The sequence below is a fragment of the Pocillopora damicornis genome, chromosome 13 (assembly GCF_964200805.1).
Source record: "Pocillopora damicornis chromosome 13, jaPocDami1.2, whole genome shotgun sequence".
Classification (NCBI taxonomy): Eukaryota; Metazoa; Cnidaria; class Anthozoa; order Scleractinia; family Pocilloporidae; genus Pocillopora; species Pocillopora damicornis.
Genome location: NC_142682.1, coordinates 5,495,281 through 5,512,614, shown reverse-complemented (window position 1 = coordinate 5,512,614; position 17,334 = coordinate 5,495,281). Strand labels below are relative to the sequence as shown.

Genomic DNA, 17,334 nt, shown 5'->3' with positions numbered 1-17,334 from the left:
TGCACGGTTAAGCAGTTCAGTTCCTAGAAAGGGAAGGGATCCTTAAGCAACACGAAATTAAGCCCCCTATTGTTAACCAACAATGTATCGTTTATGAATTTAAATGTAACCTGTGTGATGCAGGGTATGTGGGCTATACTCGTGGTCACTTACACGATCGCGTAGAAGGGCACACAAGGAAATCATCTTCTATCTACAAACACTACCACCTCCAGCACAATAGTGAAATGCCTGAACGCTTGATCGAGCAATTCAACGTCATCGCGAAATGTAACGGCAAATTTGACTGCCTTATTAATGAAATGTTGTATATTCGCATGCGTAAGCCAACACTGAACGTGCAAACGGATTCCATCCGCGCCAAGGTGTTTGTTTAAGCCGTTCATTCTAATTTATGCTATTCTTGTACCTTTCCTTATTTGCATGTTTTTAAACTAGTCTCTTGATAATGGAGTCACGATGACCCCGAAACGTCGAGTAATAAATCTTTCCTGGTTTTTTCTATGCCTTTGCTTTAGCAAATCCCTGCTGATCAAGCATTAAAAAAATTACAATAAAAACAAATTAAACGAAGTATAGAGGCTTTCGAGAAAGAAACGCTTGGAAAGATAAACACTGTTAGATCAGCGTGTAACCGTCGGAGTCTGTAGATGAATCAAATTTAGCTGTTTGTTTGATTTTGAGCTTTAGAAAATGTAACTTATTAGGACGGATGTGAAGTTTCGAGACCGAAGTGACTAGCGAGGTTTACCCGTCGTATGCTACGTTTTTAAAGAAAGTCGTTCGCTAAATATATTACTCTGGTCAGACCTTTTACTGAATCCACGTCAAATTTTCCATCAAAAGCCATTTACGCCCAAAGCGTTCTACCAAATCTCAAAAGAAGTGCTGCATGCAGACATTTTCTCTGTTCTGCTGTTCCGCTAATCCATTGGCCCAAAACCAAGAAGAGTTTCTGTTTCTTTGGCAGTGTCTCAGGACTCACAGCTAAATTTAATACAACTTTCGAAGCTCTTTCACTTTTGCAGCACGGAGGAATTTGGACTCGTACGAAAATATAAACCGGGGCCACTCAGGCAGTAAAAACTATTAACGAGGAAAAACTGAAACAGTAAATTTTAACATCATTAAATCGAGTCAGGGTTGTTTGATGACTTCTCAGATCGTTTTACGTACCGGCGAGTCGTGATAGCTCTGAAGGTGCGTTTTAAAACTTTGTACATTTCTTAGCCGTCCTCTACAAAACTTTAAGGACCTTAAGCAAACCACGACTGCGACGGCAACGAGGACATGGAAAAACAAAAGATCTAATTGGCAGAACAATGGCTCAGGATGTGCGTTTTAAAACTTTGTACATTTCTTAGCCATCCCATGCAAAACAACAACGTGAAATCACCACAATTTGCGTTGTCTGTGAACCGAAACCGCGACGGCAAATTATTTTAATTTCCATTTGGAACTCAACGCTTCCTTTACACGTTATGCTGAAGTTGGGGTGTGGCGCCGTATGAGACGGTAAACAAATGCAGTCATTTTTGAAATTCTAATTTAAGGCAGAATTTCATTTTTTTTCCTGACTGCTTAAGGTTCCTATTACCGCAAAAACACCAACATTTTCGTGGTCTGAGAACGTAACGTAAACTGCGACGACAAATTATGAATTTTCCATATTAAAGGCAACACGGCACACTAACGTTATGCTTAAGTTGTGATGTGGCGCTGCAAGAAACTATATACACAGTTTAGATCTCTTTTTGTTACACAAATATATTGTCAATCATTCATCCCTCCAGCGAAACAGTGATAATTCGAAAAAATAAAAACCAAGAGAGACTTTTTTACTCTCTCGATGAAGAAATGAAATAGCTTATCCTTAAGAAATGTTGAAACATTTTAAGATTTAAAAATAAAAAAGATTAAAAATTCGCAACAAAAAGAAAAACCAAGGATTTAAGGTTTACATACTCTAGAAGTCCTCTTGCAATTTCCCAAAACACTTTCTATTCTGTAATCCGTGACAATTTCAGGATCAAACGTTGCGAATGTTTGTGTTTCTTGTTATGGAAGTGACACTAAAACTTGTGGCAGCCAAATTCGTCCCTGTCAGTCGATTTCTCAAGCGGTTCATCGCGTAGGCATTGGCGTAGGTCAGGGCGTGAAATTAATTTTTTTTTCTGATAGCCACTTGGCTCCTAAATTCTTCAAAGTGGTAGCCAATTCAAAAAAAGTTGGTTGCCATTTTCAAAGACAAACAAAACCTTTTTTTAAGCTGTCAACGTTTAAGATAGACCCTCCAAAATTAATTTAGGGAAAAGATCTCTAACGTTCTACAAAGTGGACACTAGGATGGATGATATACAACGTTCAAGCTCACCTAAATCCAAGATGGCGTCTAGTTATCGATTGAGATGCTTGAGCTGAGTTTTGGAAACAAACTTAAAGGAGGGAGTTTGCCGCGGATTTATCTTTGCAAATCTTTTTGATTCCCTATATCTCTCGGTAAGGTTGTAATGAAACATTCTAGTCGCCAATTTGGCGACTAATTTTCAAGATTTGGTCGCCAAAGGGAAAAATTTAGTCGCATTGGCGCCTGTATTAGGCGCAATTTCACGCCCTGTGTATTTACGTCTCGCCCGATACGTCAACAACAACTTGACTATGAAGGGTTTCTACTCCACCCCACACGTTTCGTGTACTAAGGGATTTCATTTCCAGAGGGGAAATGGGGAGCAGCTGAAGTTTACGTTGGAGCTTTTAGGAATTGTTTTTCAAGAAACTCCACTAAACTGTAATGACTGCCTCCGCATCACAATACACAACTGTTCCTTTCACAATGCTTCAAGAGCCTTGGCCATCAAAATACAGAACATTGGATCTTTCCATCTTGATCTTCAAGGCAGGTCAAAGTTTCGAAATAATTTCCAATGCATTCACGTCCTTCTACTGTATAATACTTAAGTAAAAAGTCGCGAAGTTACACCAAGAATCGAAGACGCACTCTTTGGAAAAATGGTCTAAGCCGGCGCCATACTGGAAGAGGAATCGTAAAGATCAGATCCGTCGCAGAAAAAATTTATTCCGTTGTATACATCCACATTCTTTGCCGTAGGGTCAAAAGTTTCTCTAACGAAGGCCCCTTTCTAGATCTTAACGTTTCAAATGCAATCACGAACGAAACATTCGAAGATATCGAGCTACATCGCAAACGTTAAAAATCAGAAGTAAGCAATGTAAAATTGGCGAGCCTTATATTTCTCACATGCTAGAGAAACAAAAGCAAAGTTCATCTCCTTGAGTTGCCATGACAACACATCGGGACAATGCATTGTGGTTCAGTCACACAGGGCTGATATAGTTATTGGAGACTCCATTTTTTATAACCAATCTGTATGGGCGGCCGTCACCACCAAAAATACAAGGATGTCAAATAGATCAGCAAATACATAGATGGCTTAAGGATCAGTTGCAGGATAGCATAGCTAATAAAGGAATGGCATGGCCAAATTATAGACAGTCTAGTTTTCCTTAGTGAAACAGAACACCCTAAACATGAATAGTTTAGCCAAATGAGAAACGGTCTAGTAGCCCATGTTGAGTTGGAACATGAGATTGTGAAATGGACTAGCTCAATTACGAATAGCTTAGCACTCATTTGCAATACAGTACTCAAACGGTGTAGCGTTGCGTTAAACGGTTCAGGGTAACGTCGAGTAGTACAGCCTACACACAAACGGTGTAGCGTTGCGTCAAATGGCTCAGCGTAATGTAAAATGGTACAGCGTACACACATATGGTGTAGCGCTGCGGGAAATGGCTCAGCGTAATGTCGAATGGTACAGCGTACATAAAAACAGTGTAACGTTGTGTGAAATGGCTCAGGGTAATGTCGAATGGTACAGCGTACATACAAACAGTGTAGCGTTGCGTGAAATGGCTTAGCGTAATGTCGAATGGTGCAGCGTACATACAAACAGTGTAGCGTTGCGTGAAATGGCTTAGCGTAATGTCGAATGGTGCAGCGTACATACAAACAGTGTAGCGTTGCGTGAAGTGGCTTAGCATAATGTCGAATGGTACAGCGTACACACAAATGGTGTAGCGTTGCGTGAAATGGCTCAGCGTAATGTAGAATGGTACAGCGTAGACACAAATAGTGTAGCGTTAGGTCGAATAGCTTTGCAAAACATCAGACGCTCTATCTGAACATTAAATTGCTTAGTATTACTTGAAATATTTCGATGTTGTGGCGAATCGTCGTGGCGTGACGTGAAGGCTATGCCACTCCTTTATTAGCTATGCTATCCTGCAACTGATCCTTAAGCCATCTGTGTATTAGCTGATCTATACGACATCCTTGTATTTTTGGTGGTGACGGCCGCCAAGGCATCTCGCCGAAACCACCAAAAATACAAACCGCAAATGGAACAGCGATCTGCTGGGGGCATGACGTCATCGAATGCGAAGACTGGCGCGAAACCATTACATACTGCGGTCACTCTGTGGAATAGTCTTCACTTCGCTTTGCCGTAAAGCAGAGCCAATTCGGTAAGTTTCTCTTCTTTTTTCCCCCGCCGATATTGCATTTATTCGTTTTCGTTCATGATAGTGTTAATTAAAATAGCGAGACTGGATTCTACCACGGTTTACCGGCCTCCCGGTTTACCACAGTTTGCACGTGTTGGTGAGCCTGAATTTTAATAGTATTAAGTAGTGTTATGATATGCATTACATGTCGATTGCCGAGCTCTCAATTCTCTTCTTTTCTGACTCGCGCTTACTTTTCAAAGGGAGTTTAACCTCAACGGCTCTTTGAACATTGCAGGAGTACGTGAGAAGTTGGATTTTGTGTGTGCCCTGGACGCCATGGTAAGGAAACTGATATCCTTCATCTGTTTTGACATTCTTCAATCAAACGTGTAGTGTGTGCCAAAGGAACCTTTTTTCCGAGTTGGTTTTGAGCACATACATACCCTCCATGATGAGGCAGGTCTGCCATAAAATTAGTAAGAAAACCTTCAGACATAAAAGAGGGTGGTATTTTTTACCATGAAAACATTTGATGGAATTGTAAAATTTAAAAAACGATCTCTGGCTAAAACTTTTAAAAATACGAGCTTTCGGCTGTTTGCGCTACAGCCTTCAACGGGTAAAATGATAAAAAGGTAAGAAATACTAGGTGTGAAGTACAAAGTAGGAAATTAAAAATGCTAATAACTAAGAATGTTTGTTAAAAATACTAGGTGTGAAGTACAAAGTAGGAAATTAAAAATGCTAATAACTAAGAATGTTTGTTAAAAAGAATGTTGTATTGTCCGGGCAAAGGACAGGAATTGTTGTCTGCATTGGGAGTTAACTTGAAATGCCACGCTTCTAGTGTTTTTCTTGTTCTAAAACTGCCTTTGTCAATAATAGATGCATTATCAAAGAGATGGAAGAGAGGCGAACGACTTGCGTGATTCGGACGCCTCGACCATCTTGAAAAATGTGCCAACAAGTTCCTCCGGGGACAACACTGTTGAGCGTCGGGTTTTTTGGTCTGGATGTTTTTAATGAAAATCGATGGATAACCATTAGACTCAAGTGCTGAATAAACTCGATTTAGTTCTCGTTCTTTTCCTTCGGAGGAGTTGGGTAGCTTTAGGGCTCTGGTCATCGTAGCCGCTGTATGGAATAGTCTTCACTTCGCTTTGCCGTAAAGCAGAGCCAATACGGTAAGTTTCTCCTCTTTTTTTTCCCCGCCGATATTGCATTTATTCGTTTTTGTTCATGATAGTGTTAATTAAAATAGCGAGACTGGATTCTACCACGGTTTACCGGCCTCCCGGTTTACCACAGTTTGCACGTGTTGGTGGGCCTGAATATGTTTATAGTATTAAGAAGTGTTATGACGTGCATTAAATGTCAATTGTCGAACTCCCTTTTCTTTCTGTGACTCACGCTTACTTTTCAATGAGAGTCCAAATTCAACGGCTCTTTGAACACTGGAGGAGTACGTGAGAAGTTGAATATTGTGTGTGCCCTGGACGCCATGGTAAGTAAACTGATATCCTTGATCTGTTTTGACATTTTTCGATCAAAGTGATATCGGAATGCTTTAACTGGTGTGCCGGACGATAACAGTAAGCTCATAGAAGACTGTTTATATTTATTATTTTAAAGAGGTGTACATTATATTGCTTTGTTTATTAATTTTTTTCCTGGGTGCAGTGATAGTAAAAGTAAGTTCCATTTTTATTTTGTCGATCAAACGTAGATTACATGTCTGGACCGGAAACAGTTAAGGGGTTTTTTTCGCGTTCCAAAAATAGTGTTTGTCAGGGTAATATTTTTTCTGAGTTGGTTTTGCGCGCATACATACTTATCTTCCCAGTGCTCTTTCCCATTCCGTAGTCATCACGTATTAAGGAAGGCTAGTGCGGACATCGTAATGCACGTAGTTGTACGTAATTCTACAACTGTAGGTCGAGTTTTACCGTTCGATCTGTTACAGTCGCAACTTGCTGAATAAAAACTATTGCATAATTCAGACAATTGACAGGACATCTTGCTGTTTCGTCGTTTGTTTCGGTAGACATATTTATTTATATTTTTATTTATTTTTACATTTCTGTACCTCAACTATTAATTTTTGTGATTATTATTATTATTATTATTATTTTTATTATTATTGCTACAGACTGAGTTCAATACACACTAGATATATTGACTAGAGTTGCGTGACTTGTAACGTTTCTCTTCTTGCCTTTAGGGCTAAGCAAAGAAAACTTCCAGATGATGAAAAAGCAAAGAAGAAAAAAAAATTAGTGCTTGCTTTATAAGTGGCTCGTCACCATCTTATGAATTTTTTTTCTTCACAGGTATCTTTGTTTGTTGTCCTTCAGTACTGTTAAGAGTCATGGACTTTCGTCAGCATTTATCAGATTCCCTAAATGAAATAACTGAATATATACAAGAAGGCGGAAATCGTGGAGGTGATTCAGAGAATACTGTTTTAAGACTGGAGGTTCTTTACGAGGCAGCGTTGATCAATGGGGACATTCCTTTAGATGCGGTTGACTTAATCAATCAAGCTCGTACACACCTGAACGTAAACTTGCATCAACAAGAGCCTTTTCGTGGGTATGAAGCACCAGCAGTGAGTGAGGCAGGTCGCCGAGGAAGACCTAAGTTTGCGATTTCCGAGAAGCAGCTGCTATTTTTCAGAGGTAAGGAGGAAAAAGTGCTTTTACCATTTTGAGGTTGAAAATTTGAAATGAAAATAAGGTAGACACATTTGAAATTATCCATATATGCCCCATATGAAGTGGGTGCTTTTTTTTTCGAGTTGATAGGTTTCGCCAAACCACGTTTTTTGGTTATTCATAACATCTTTAGTGAGTTCACCTTTTGAAGGTTTCATTCAATTTTCAGTGTAAACTATCTACTCTCAAAGGACTGTGTTTTCTTTTATGAACACAAGTTATCTCTTTGTTAGAGAACAACTTCACGTATAAAGACATGGCTCTAATGCTTGGGGTTAGCAAGCGAACTATTGAAAACCGTATGGCCGAGTACGAGTTGACGAACAAGTCCCGCTACAGTGACATAGAGGACGATTTTCTGGATTCTTTAATCCAGCGTATCATGACAAATTTCCCTAGATCGGGTAAGTAAGTCTTCATAAAAATTTTGAGGCTGTGGCCGGTCATGTTAAGTCAAAAAATAAAGATTTTTTTGCCCTTAGCTTGGTAAAAATAGTTTGAGAACCAGTACATAATGACGCAACAATTTATTCCTCTGGAACTAGACATGATAAACATCTGAATTGGGAAAATTTCTCGTTTGCCTTTATTTCTTTCAGATTGCATAAATTAATTAAACCTTTTCGGCCGATACGCGTTATTGCTTGAACACCTCAAGAAACGTAGACATTATCACACTTGGCAAGCGCAAACATGCTTATTTTAGTATAGACGTACACTCGAGACCGTTTCTGAAAATCCCGTATGCTGTTCTCTTCCAGTATATCGATTCAAAACGTAATCAACTTACAGGCAAGAACTTTTAAGCCCGCCTTAGTGTTTACGCAAAATTTTGCATATCAGAAACACACTTTGTATCCTCTAAACAGAGAATTCAAGAAAGCACGACAAGTGGCATTAACTTCACTACTGTGTCACAGGGTGCTTGAAATTAAAACCCTTATTTTTGTTGACAGGTTGCAAAACAATCGAGGGTTACCTTGTTTCGCAAGGTGTACATGTGCAGAGGTGGAGACTAAGGAGTGCCATAAAGAGAGTCGATCCCATTGGCAGGAGGCTAAGGTCTATGAATGCCATCCGTAGACGAGTGTATAACGTACGTTCCCCACTGGCCCTCTGGCATATGGACGGGAATCACAAACTGATACGGTAGCTGTCACTTATCTCGCTATTTTGATTACATAATTGTTGCTGTAATTCAGGTCTCAATAACTTTGCACCATTTGTTTTAGGAGTAACCTCCCCCCCCCCCCTTCATATACTTTCGGTTTACCACTCTATTCCTTCTCTTCTTAGATGGCGATTCGTGGTTCACGGCTGCATTGACGGTTACAGTCGCTCCGTCGTTTATCTTAAGTGCGATACGAATAACACGTCTGTCACAGTCTTGCGTCTCTTTGAGGGTGCGGTGTCTGAATGGGGATTGCCATCACGAGTCAGGGGCGACATGGGAGTTGAAAACAGAGACGTGGCACACTACATGTTGAACCATACAGCAAGAGGGCCCGGAAGAGGGAGTTACATCACCGGACGAAGCGTGCACAACTCGCGTATAGAAAGACTCTGGCGCGATGTGTACCAGTTAGTCCTATCCTCATTTTACGACCTTTTCCTTTCTCTCGAAGCATGCGGTCAGCTCGATCCGGACAACGAAGGGCATCTATTTTGCCTTCACTTCACTTATCTCCCAATAATCAACGAGGCTCTTTCAAAATTTGTGCTATCCTGGAATAACCACAAAATACGTACTGCAAGAAACAAAAGTCCTTTACAACTGTTCATACTAGGGATGCAGGAAATTGCGGAAGAAAGTGGTATTGTGGCATCAGAATACTTTCAAAACCTTAGTCAGGTAAACGCAATAATGCATATGACAGACACAGTTCCCCAAGCATTAAAGCCACACGGGTGAACAATCTCAAGTGGCCTCTACTAAATATTGAGTTTTAATTAACCACCCCTTCAATTTAAATATAGATCACGATCGAAACGATGCCAAGATTCCTTGCTTGCAAAGTTAATTGAAGGCAGTTATAACCAATGTTTTGCGGTATTTGAATCTCCTTTCAACTATATTTCAGAGGGACTTGGAGGGATACGGTGTGGATCCTACGGCTTACTTTCAAGACGGCACAGATGATGCACTACAGAATGAGGTTGTCGTCCCACCGACACGGTGTCCGTTAGATGTTGAGTCGTTTACGATTTTTGAGGCAAGCATGTCAGAAGTCCAAGGCGAAGATCCATGGGACATTACACCATATCTGCATGCACTGGAAACGATGAATCGTCTGAAAACCTAGGTTTTAACATTTTCTTTAATGCACCAGTGTACGCCACTTACGTTAAAGTATCTCCCCCCCCCCCCCCATCCTATCATCTTACTTTTCTATTTCGTTGGACAATGTGTTGTTTTTTGTTTATTTCGACTACACCGGGAAAATGAGTACACTTGGCATCACTCATAATGTATCCTATCGTAATCTGCGATGTCAGCTTGCGATAACCCCAACCTAAGCTGAGTGGAACTGGTGCTGAAATAGTGAGAGGTTGTAACGTCTGACTATGAATAGACAGCACACAGATAAAATAAATGATAACATTTTATTTCCAAAATGTATCGATTGGGACGTTTAAACAGTATAGTAAGTGAAAACGTAACGACTTTAAAAAATTGCGCAATAAACGTCCTTCGCTTTACTTTTGTTTGGATGAGTATTTGGTAACATTAACACATAAACTTTGTTCTTTTCAATGTATTTTCATTTCGTTCATCTCAGGCCCATTTCCACGCTATTAAAATCTTCATCATAATCAGAATCCAATAAAGGGCAAACACAAACATATACACAATATTGCTTGTATGAGTTGCACCAAATGACCCTTTGGTGTACAGCCTAAACTAGCGCTCTTTTTTTAACTAGACTTTTAAAGCTTGTGTAATGAATACGAATTTTCGCCTCAACAATGCTGCTGTAAACTAAATTCAACTTATAAATTAAAAAACACCTTGTCAAAGAGAATCAATCAGAAATCAGTAGTTTCACTCAGAGACGGCCAAAGTAATCATTTGCGAAAGCGTAGTCAAAGAAAGAGAACACTTCTTCCTTGGTCATTGATACATTCTCACCTATCGGCAAAGTCAGCCTGCTAATACAAGTGTTGCCAATAGGAAGGCAAGATGGCATATTCGTATCAAAACAAATAGAGGGCTTCATTTGGAAAACCACTTGTAACCTAGTGCGCGAGTTGTCTGCGCACAACAGCATTTCGAATCCGCCACAACTTTGTAATGGACGGAAGGCCCTGGAAATATAAACAAAAGAAGTCGGTTTACAAACGGCTGGAGCTAAAAGACTAGGAAAAAAAGGAACTTGAGATCTTAAGCAAGCTAGTGGATTGAGAGTTATGTAACTCACTTGTACAAAACCTCCTTGACCTGCTCCTTTGATGCATTCGTGGGGATCTGCAACTTTTTCTCTCCAAGGCCATTTTCTTTTAATAAAAGCTTCTCGCGGTTGGTTGGAACGGTGAGCTGGTCACGCCCAGCGAGACAAACAAAAGTTCTGGTAATGGTTTTTTCTGTTGAAAATTGTAGTGTTTTTTTAATAAGTTGTAAACATTGCTTTTAATTAATATCCTGTTTTCATCCTCTAACAGATCAAAAAAGTCATCCTAATGGAGTTGAGCAGTCATTTTTCCCTCAGAGAGAAGGTCAATACTGCATACAGATTAACTTATGCACGATTTTAAAGATATTTGCAATGTTTGGGGTTACACTTAGTGGAAGGACTAGTGACAGACAAGTGCGCACCGAATTAAATATGCATTTTCTCTCAACAGTACTCCAATTAACCTATGAAACTACAGCCGCCGTAGGAAGATGTGAATGTTTACGCGAATTAGCTCGTGAGGAAGTTGATATTCCAATAACTTGGAGATGACAACAAATACTGTGAACGATAGAATGCACAAAGTCAGCCCCACTAAATGACAAAAAGGGGTGAGGAACATTTATCAATACTGCTTCATTTCTAAGACTTTTTAAAACCTCCTCAAAATGTTTTTAAACATAGGATGCTGTTGCTTTGTTCTTTTTCCGGCTGCAAGGAAAGTTCAAGTTAACAAGCTCAGAATACCTGGCTTGTAGGCCCTGGGACTAGTGTTCCAGAAGTCCTGATAACTTACGTAAAGCTATTTATTTTCTCATGCAGTCAATCTTTGGTGTTTATTAAAGCTTGAAAGTATAATACTTACTTGATTAAGAAGATGGGCTAGTTTATACGGGACTAAAATCTACAGCGCCACTTGAAAGAAAATGGACTCAAATAGTCGCTCTCGGAACCGATCTGTCTTCCGGGTTTTGAGAAACGCATCCGTGCCTACTACTTATTTTGAGAGAGCTAAGCTATAAATCGCAAGATTGTGCGTAAATTTCCGTGAAAATGACATTTATTGTTAGTTTCTTGGCCTCGTTGCTGTACTTTTACAAGAGATTCAATTTATCTTTCCAGACCGTGGCCAACACATCTCTTTCGGTATTGGGTCAATTACAAACTATCCAGGTCTTGCAAAAGGCCCTTCGTATGTAGAGGAAAATCTGTGATCATCAGTTACCTCTATTTTCTGGGACTCTCTGTGCTCTATGGGAGGAACTGGTTACGCGGTTCTGCCGCCTGCTCGCGTAAGGGTGGACCCTCTGTAAGTGGCAAAAATATTATTAGAGAAAATGCCTCTGTTAATGCCTTTCTTGCAGGACTCAATAAAAGCAGAGTACATTTCTGAATGTTATGAGAAGTTAATCGTATGGAATACATACTATCAAGTGAAAATGAAATGCATCGGCGCGGGTAAAGTTTCCGCAAATGAAAGAGAAAAGTCGCTCCTAACGGGCGAAGGACACTTTTGCATACGGGTGTGGAAAAAGAAAAATACGCAATAGCGTAGGAAAATTGATTCATAAGCCAGACAGGACGGTTTCTCTGAGAACGAGAAAGCTCGAAAGCCTTTAAGATTGATTTAATGTTCAAGCATGCCAAACAGAGTTACCTGTATGGTAGACGTTTTCATTTTTGTTTAAAATAATGTAAAAAAGGTCTACGGTCTAAAGAGCACAACAACTCGACGCCAGAGATCTCGTCCGTGCAGAGACATTTTTACTGACGTACATCGCTTGCCGCACGACCCTCTCGAAGCTACGCGTATGCTCAAGTGTGGTACAAAGTGTTAGCGATTGTGGTAGAAGCGTGGACGTAGCGCATTGCAGCGCATTGAACCTCTGATGGGAGAAATAAGAAGCCATGAATTACCAGTTGTCGATTGAACAACCTGCGGTGCTCGTCGACAACTGAGCTAGATGGGCCCGCCACTGGGATGTTCGTCGATGGGGTGCTGTGTGTATTCCCATCGCTTATCATCTGGGCTGCTCGCTGTAGCAACTCAGCAACAGTGGTGTTGACGTTCGAATTGTTCTGAAATTCGAGATAATTTTAAATAAGGTAAATCGGTAAAATTTGTCTCAAATATTTAAGCTTAACTTTAGAACTTAGCTTAACGTTCCTTTAAGGGGAGGGCTGAAATGAACACAATTTTTAGGGGTCTTGCCAGATAGCCTATTGATGCAGCGGTATCGGACACAGCCATGTAGACAAATGTCTTCCTCTAGGGGGAGGGGTATAGGCGTGCAGCAAAGGATTTCAAACACTGACCTATTCATACCCGGACAAGTTCAGATTCTGTTCAAAACAGAGAGGCCAGAGAACAATACCCTGTCCAGCGGCAAGTATACGCCACATAAGGGAGTAACCCCTCCCCCGGGCACTCTTCCAAGCGAAAATTTTTACTTTACCGCTAATTTCATCATCTAACACTTAATGCTTTTTGAAACCTTACGCGGATACAACTTTTAGGTTACAGCGTAAGTAAACAATCATATCAACTGGAAGAAAGCTCCTCCCGTAAGCTACCGCAAAGTTTGTGTCTTTTAAAATTCAAGCTCTTACTCGCTTTTTCAATCCTTTTAAGAATGTACATTTCAAATGGTTTTGTTAGTGCGGTAAAGGGCATTTTCATGACTCGTGATCAGCCTTTGTTTTCCCCGTGAAATATGAAACTTTTTGTCGTGAAGCGTGATTTTGTAAAATTATTTTCTGTGAAACGGCAAATTAATGTTTAATTTGCTGTAAATCCTGAGTTTAAGGTTACTTCCTACCTTCAGAGACCTAAAAAAATCGATTTTTATGTTATTTGACAAAACTGAATTCAAACATTCCATCAAATGAAAAGATAGAGGGGCCGCAGCCAGGATGAAACATACTAGGATAATGCATCTATTATTGACAAAGGCAGTTTTAGAACAAGAAAAACACTAGAAGCGTGGCATTTCAAGTTAACTCCCAATGCAGACAACAATTCCTGTCCTTTGCCCGGACAATACAACATTCTTTTTAACAAACATTCTTAGTTATTAGCATTTTTAATTTCCTACTTTGTACTTCACACCTAGTATTTTTAACAAACATTCTTAGTTATTAGCATTTTTAATTTCCTACTTTGTACTTCACACCTAGTATTTCTTACCTTTTTATCATTTTACCCGTTGAAGGCTGTAGCGCAAACAGCCGAAAGCTCGTATTTTTAAAAGTTTTAGCCAGAGATCGTTTTTTAAATTTTACAATTCCATCAAATGTTTTCATGGTAAAAAATACCACCCTCTTTTATGTCTGAAGGTTTTCTTACTAATTTTATGGCAGACCTGCCTCATCATGGAGGGTATGTATGTGCTCAAAACCAACTCGGAAAAAAGGTTCCTTTGGCACACACTACACGTTTGATTGAAGAATGTCAAAACAGATGAAGGATATCAGTTTCCTTACCATGGCGTCCAGGGCACACACAAAATCCAACTTCTCACGTACTCCTGCAATGTTCAAAGAGCCGTTGAGGTTAAACTCCCTTTGAAAAGTAAGCGCGAGTCAGAAAAGAAGAGAATTGAGAGCTCGGCAATCGACATGTAATGCATATCATAACACTACTTAATACTATTAAAATTCAGGCTCACCAACACGTGCAAACTGTGGTAAACCGGGAGGCCGGTAAACCGTGGTAGAATCCAGTCTCGCTATTTTAATTAACACTATCATGAACGAAAACGAATAAATGCAATATCGGCGGGGGAAAAAAGAAGAGAAACTTACCGAATTGGCTCTGCTTTACGGCAAAGCGAAGTGAAGACTATTCCACAGAGTGACCGCAGTATGTAATGGTTTCGCGCCAGTCTTCGCATTCGATGACGTCATGCCCCCAGCAGATCGCTGTTCCATTTGCGGTTTGTATTTTTGGTGGTTTCGGCGAGATGCCTTGGCGGCCGTCACCACCAAAAATACAAGGATGTCGTATAGATCAGCTAATACACAGATGGCTTAAGGATCAGTTGCAGGATAGCATAGCTAATAAAGGAGTGGCATAGCCTTCACGTCACGCCACGACGATTCGCCACAACATCGAAATATTTCAAGTAATACTAAGCAATTTAATGTTCAGATAGAGCGTCTGATGTTTTGCAAAGCTATTCGACCTAACGCTACACTATTTGTGTCTACGCTGTACCATTCTACATTACGCTGAGCCATTTCACGCAACGCTACACCATTTGTGTGTACGCTGTACCATTCGACATTATGCTAAGCCACTTCACGCAACGCTACACTGTTTGTATGTACGCTGCACCATTCGACATTACGCTAAGCCATTTCACGCAACGCTACACTGTTTGTATGTACGCTGCACCATTCGACATTACGCTAAGCCATTTCACGCAACGCTACACTGTTTGTATGTACGCTGTACCATTCGACATTACCCTGAGCCATTTCACACAACGTTACACTGTTTTTATGTACGCTGTACCATTCGACATTACGCTGAGCCATTTCCCGCAGCGCTACACCATATGTGTGTACGCTGTACCATTTTACATTACGCTGAGCCATTTGACGCAACGCTACACCGTTTGTGTGTAGGCTGTACTACTCGACGTTACCCTGAACCGTTTAACGCAACGCTACACCGTTTGAGTACTGTATTGCAAATGAGTGCTAAGCTATTCGTAATTGAGCTAGTCCATTTCACAATCTCATGTTCCAACTCAACATGGGCTACTAGACCGTTTCTCATTTGGCTAAACTATTCATGTTTAGGGTGTTCTGTTTCACTAAGGAAAACTAGACTGTCTATAATTTGGCCATGCCATTCCTTTATTAGCTATGCTATCCTGCAACTGATCCTTAAGCCATCTATGTATTTGCTGATCTATTTGACATCCTTGTATTTTTGGTGGTGACGGCCGCCCATAAATCTGCACATTCAGAAAGTTCTGGTTTTTGCCTGTCCTTAAATTATCGTATTAATACATCGTTAAGAATAATAAACTCTAACTTCCACAATAATGAAGCCGGTGCCGGCGGATCACTTTCTGCCAATAGCAAACATGGACTCCTTAAAGTCGACCTTACCGATGTTATATTCCGTAAATGCAAAGCCAGGTATGGTTGCATGATATCAATTGGAAGAACCGCTTGAGGCGCACCGAAAAGTCATTGGTGTCCCCGCAGGTTATATTTTACGCTCAGAAATGTAACTGTTCAACAATAGGAAGGAAATCATGGAGAACATAAACGCGTGCGTGGCTGTAGACGTTTTACTAAGTAGTGGAATTGTGACATTAACTTCTACATTCATGAAGGAGATGAAAAGAAGCGGCTATGGAGCATTAAGTCTGTTTACCCCTGGAGGCAAGAGTAATATAACAATTTCAAAATGCATTTTCAAGGATACTTCAATGAACGCAATGAGAGGAAGGATTGTCAAAATAGTCTCTGGAAATGGGAATGCAGGGATGGTAAAAATTTGGGACGGTCTCATAAAAAGTACAAAGAACAGAAAAGTAGCTTTGACGATAAGTCTCAAGTACCGCATTGAACTATTCAACGTTACATTTATCTCTCTTAGATAAATGTAACGTTGAAATGTAAAGAAATAAGATAATCTAATATCGCTGTAGAAACCAAAGCCATCCGAATGGTAGTCGGCCAATGTTTCGATGTCAGAGACTCGTTAGAAGCGTTGCACGACCGCTTTATGTATATTTTAATAAGTATAATAATTATCTTCATTGTAGACGCAATTTCATTCAATAACTTTGATCTCATTATTTTGAAGCGTGCTCCGATGAGTTTGATTACTTATCTGTTTTTAGTCGAATTTTGATTGGCTCGTTATCACGTGTCTTTTTTCCCATTTGTGTCACGACTGTTCTTATGATTTCCTGACACTCAATCAAAATGCCCTCCAATCCGTCGATGAGTATGCATATTCTCCACACTACTTTCTAAACATTTCTCTAGGTGCCGACAAAGAGAATTTGTTTAACAATCTCGATCAAGAGCTCCTTTAGTTGGCGCTTTCCTTTACTCTCTTCATCTAATGTGTGATTGGGGACTGAAATTGTAAGGAGAAATTAAATGCCAATCACTCTTAGGGGTCAGTGTGAAAACGAAGGAGTTGCTCTATATCAAAATCAACCATGTTCATTCAAGCGCATCAATAACAGTAACCCAACGAGCCTCATATAAAATCTTTTTTGACCAGGTATTCTGATATGTATTAGAATGAGTTTGTATCAAAGTAACCACTTGAGCCGAGAAAAGATACTTGAAATTCTCTTCTCGAGGCTGAGACCAGACATTGCCCCAGTCCACCCCTCACATCTCACTCGATCGAGCGTATTCCTTAAGCTTCATACCTCACGTCTAACCCGTCACTTCCGGAAGTAAATTTGTCCTGTTGGTACAATGTACGTGACGTTTAGAACTTTTTGCGTATGACGCAAATGATGCTTGATCATACATATACATGTACCTTACCAACTTCCGTACCATTCTACTAATCCTCAGCCCCGACAATAAACTTGGAATGTTGGTACAATGTATGTAACACAACTTTCGGTAAAAAGATTCTTAACGTGTTGGTACAAAATACGTGTCAGCCCTGAACTCCTTTGCGTTTGACATCACAAGCTTGATCAAACATAAAC

The 17,334-nt window shown here is 40.2% G+C and overlaps 2 protein-coding genes and 1 long non-coding RNA gene across 4 annotated transcripts; 1 reads left to right on the top strand and 2 right to left on the bottom strand.

The window, feature by feature from the left end:
- Positions 1–6,012: 6,012 nt before the first annotated feature.
- LOC149035128 (uncharacterized) lies at positions 6,013–9,941 on the top strand. The gene is made up of 6 exons (XM_089192680.1): positions 6,013–6,031; positions 6,882–7,205; positions 7,475–7,645; positions 8,198–8,390; positions 8,538–9,093; positions 9,323–9,941. The coding sequence occupies exons 2-6, from the start codon at positions 6,896–6,898 to the stop codon at positions 9,542–9,544; spliced, it is 1,452 nt and encodes a 483-aa protein (XP_089048806.1). The 5' UTR covers positions 6,013–6,031; positions 6,882–6,895; the 3' UTR covers positions 9,545–9,941.
- On the bottom strand, positions 9,827–14,667 carry LOC149035127 (uncharacterized). 2 transcript variants are annotated; one of them, XM_089192683.1, is made up of 6 exons: positions 14,438–14,667; positions 14,117–14,195; positions 12,551–12,712; positions 11,859–11,940; positions 10,661–10,823; positions 9,827–10,547 (listed from the first exon to the last, which is right to left on the bottom strand). In XM_089192683.1, the coding sequence occupies exons 1-6, from the start codon at positions 14,524–14,526 to the stop codon at positions 10,289–10,291; spliced, it is 834 nt and encodes a 277-aa protein (XP_089048809.1). In that variant the 5' UTR covers positions 14,527–14,667; the 3' UTR covers positions 9,827–10,288. The 2 variants fall into 2 exon arrangements, with proteins under 2 accessions (XP_089048809.1, XP_089048810.1); XM_089192684.1 differs by having other exon boundaries at positions 14,117–14,160; positions 14,438–14,578.
- Positions 14,668–16,865: 2,198 nt separating this feature from the next.
- LOC149035126 (uncharacterized) lies at positions 16,866–17,282 on the bottom strand. The gene is made up of 2 exons (XR_016182613.1): positions 17,165–17,282; positions 16,866–17,081 (listed from the first exon to the last, which is right to left on the bottom strand). It is a non-coding gene; the product is annotated as an uncharacterized LOC149035126 (long non-coding RNA).
- Positions 17,283–17,334: the final 52 nt, after the last annotated feature.

Bases quoted from the DNA above. Each gene is read 5' to 3' on its own strand.
- LOC149035128 (XM_089192680.1), top strand. From the start codon at position 6,896: ATGGACTTTCGTCAGCATTTATCAGATTCCCTAAATGAAATAACTGAA. The intron at 7,646-8,197 runs GTAAGTAAGTCT...TTTTGTTGACAG, and splicing joins GACAAATTTCCCTAGATCGG to GTTGCAAAACAATCGAGGGT. The intron at 8,391-8,537 runs GTAGCTGTCACT...TTCTCTTCTTAG, and splicing joins GGGAATCACAAACTGATACG to ATGGCGATTCGTGGTTCACG.
- LOC149035127 (XM_089192683.1), bottom strand. From the start codon at position 14,526: ATGCGAAGACTGGCGCGAAACCATTACATACTGCGGTCACTCTGTGGA. The intron at 14,196-14,437 runs GTAAGTTTCTCT...TACTTTTCAAAG, and splicing joins CGTAAAGCAGAGCCAATTCG to GGAGTTTAACCTCAACGGCT. The intron at 10,824-11,858 runs GTAACTGATGAT...AATTTTCAACAG, and splicing joins GAGAGTCCCAGAAAATAGAG to AAAAAACCATTACCAGAACT.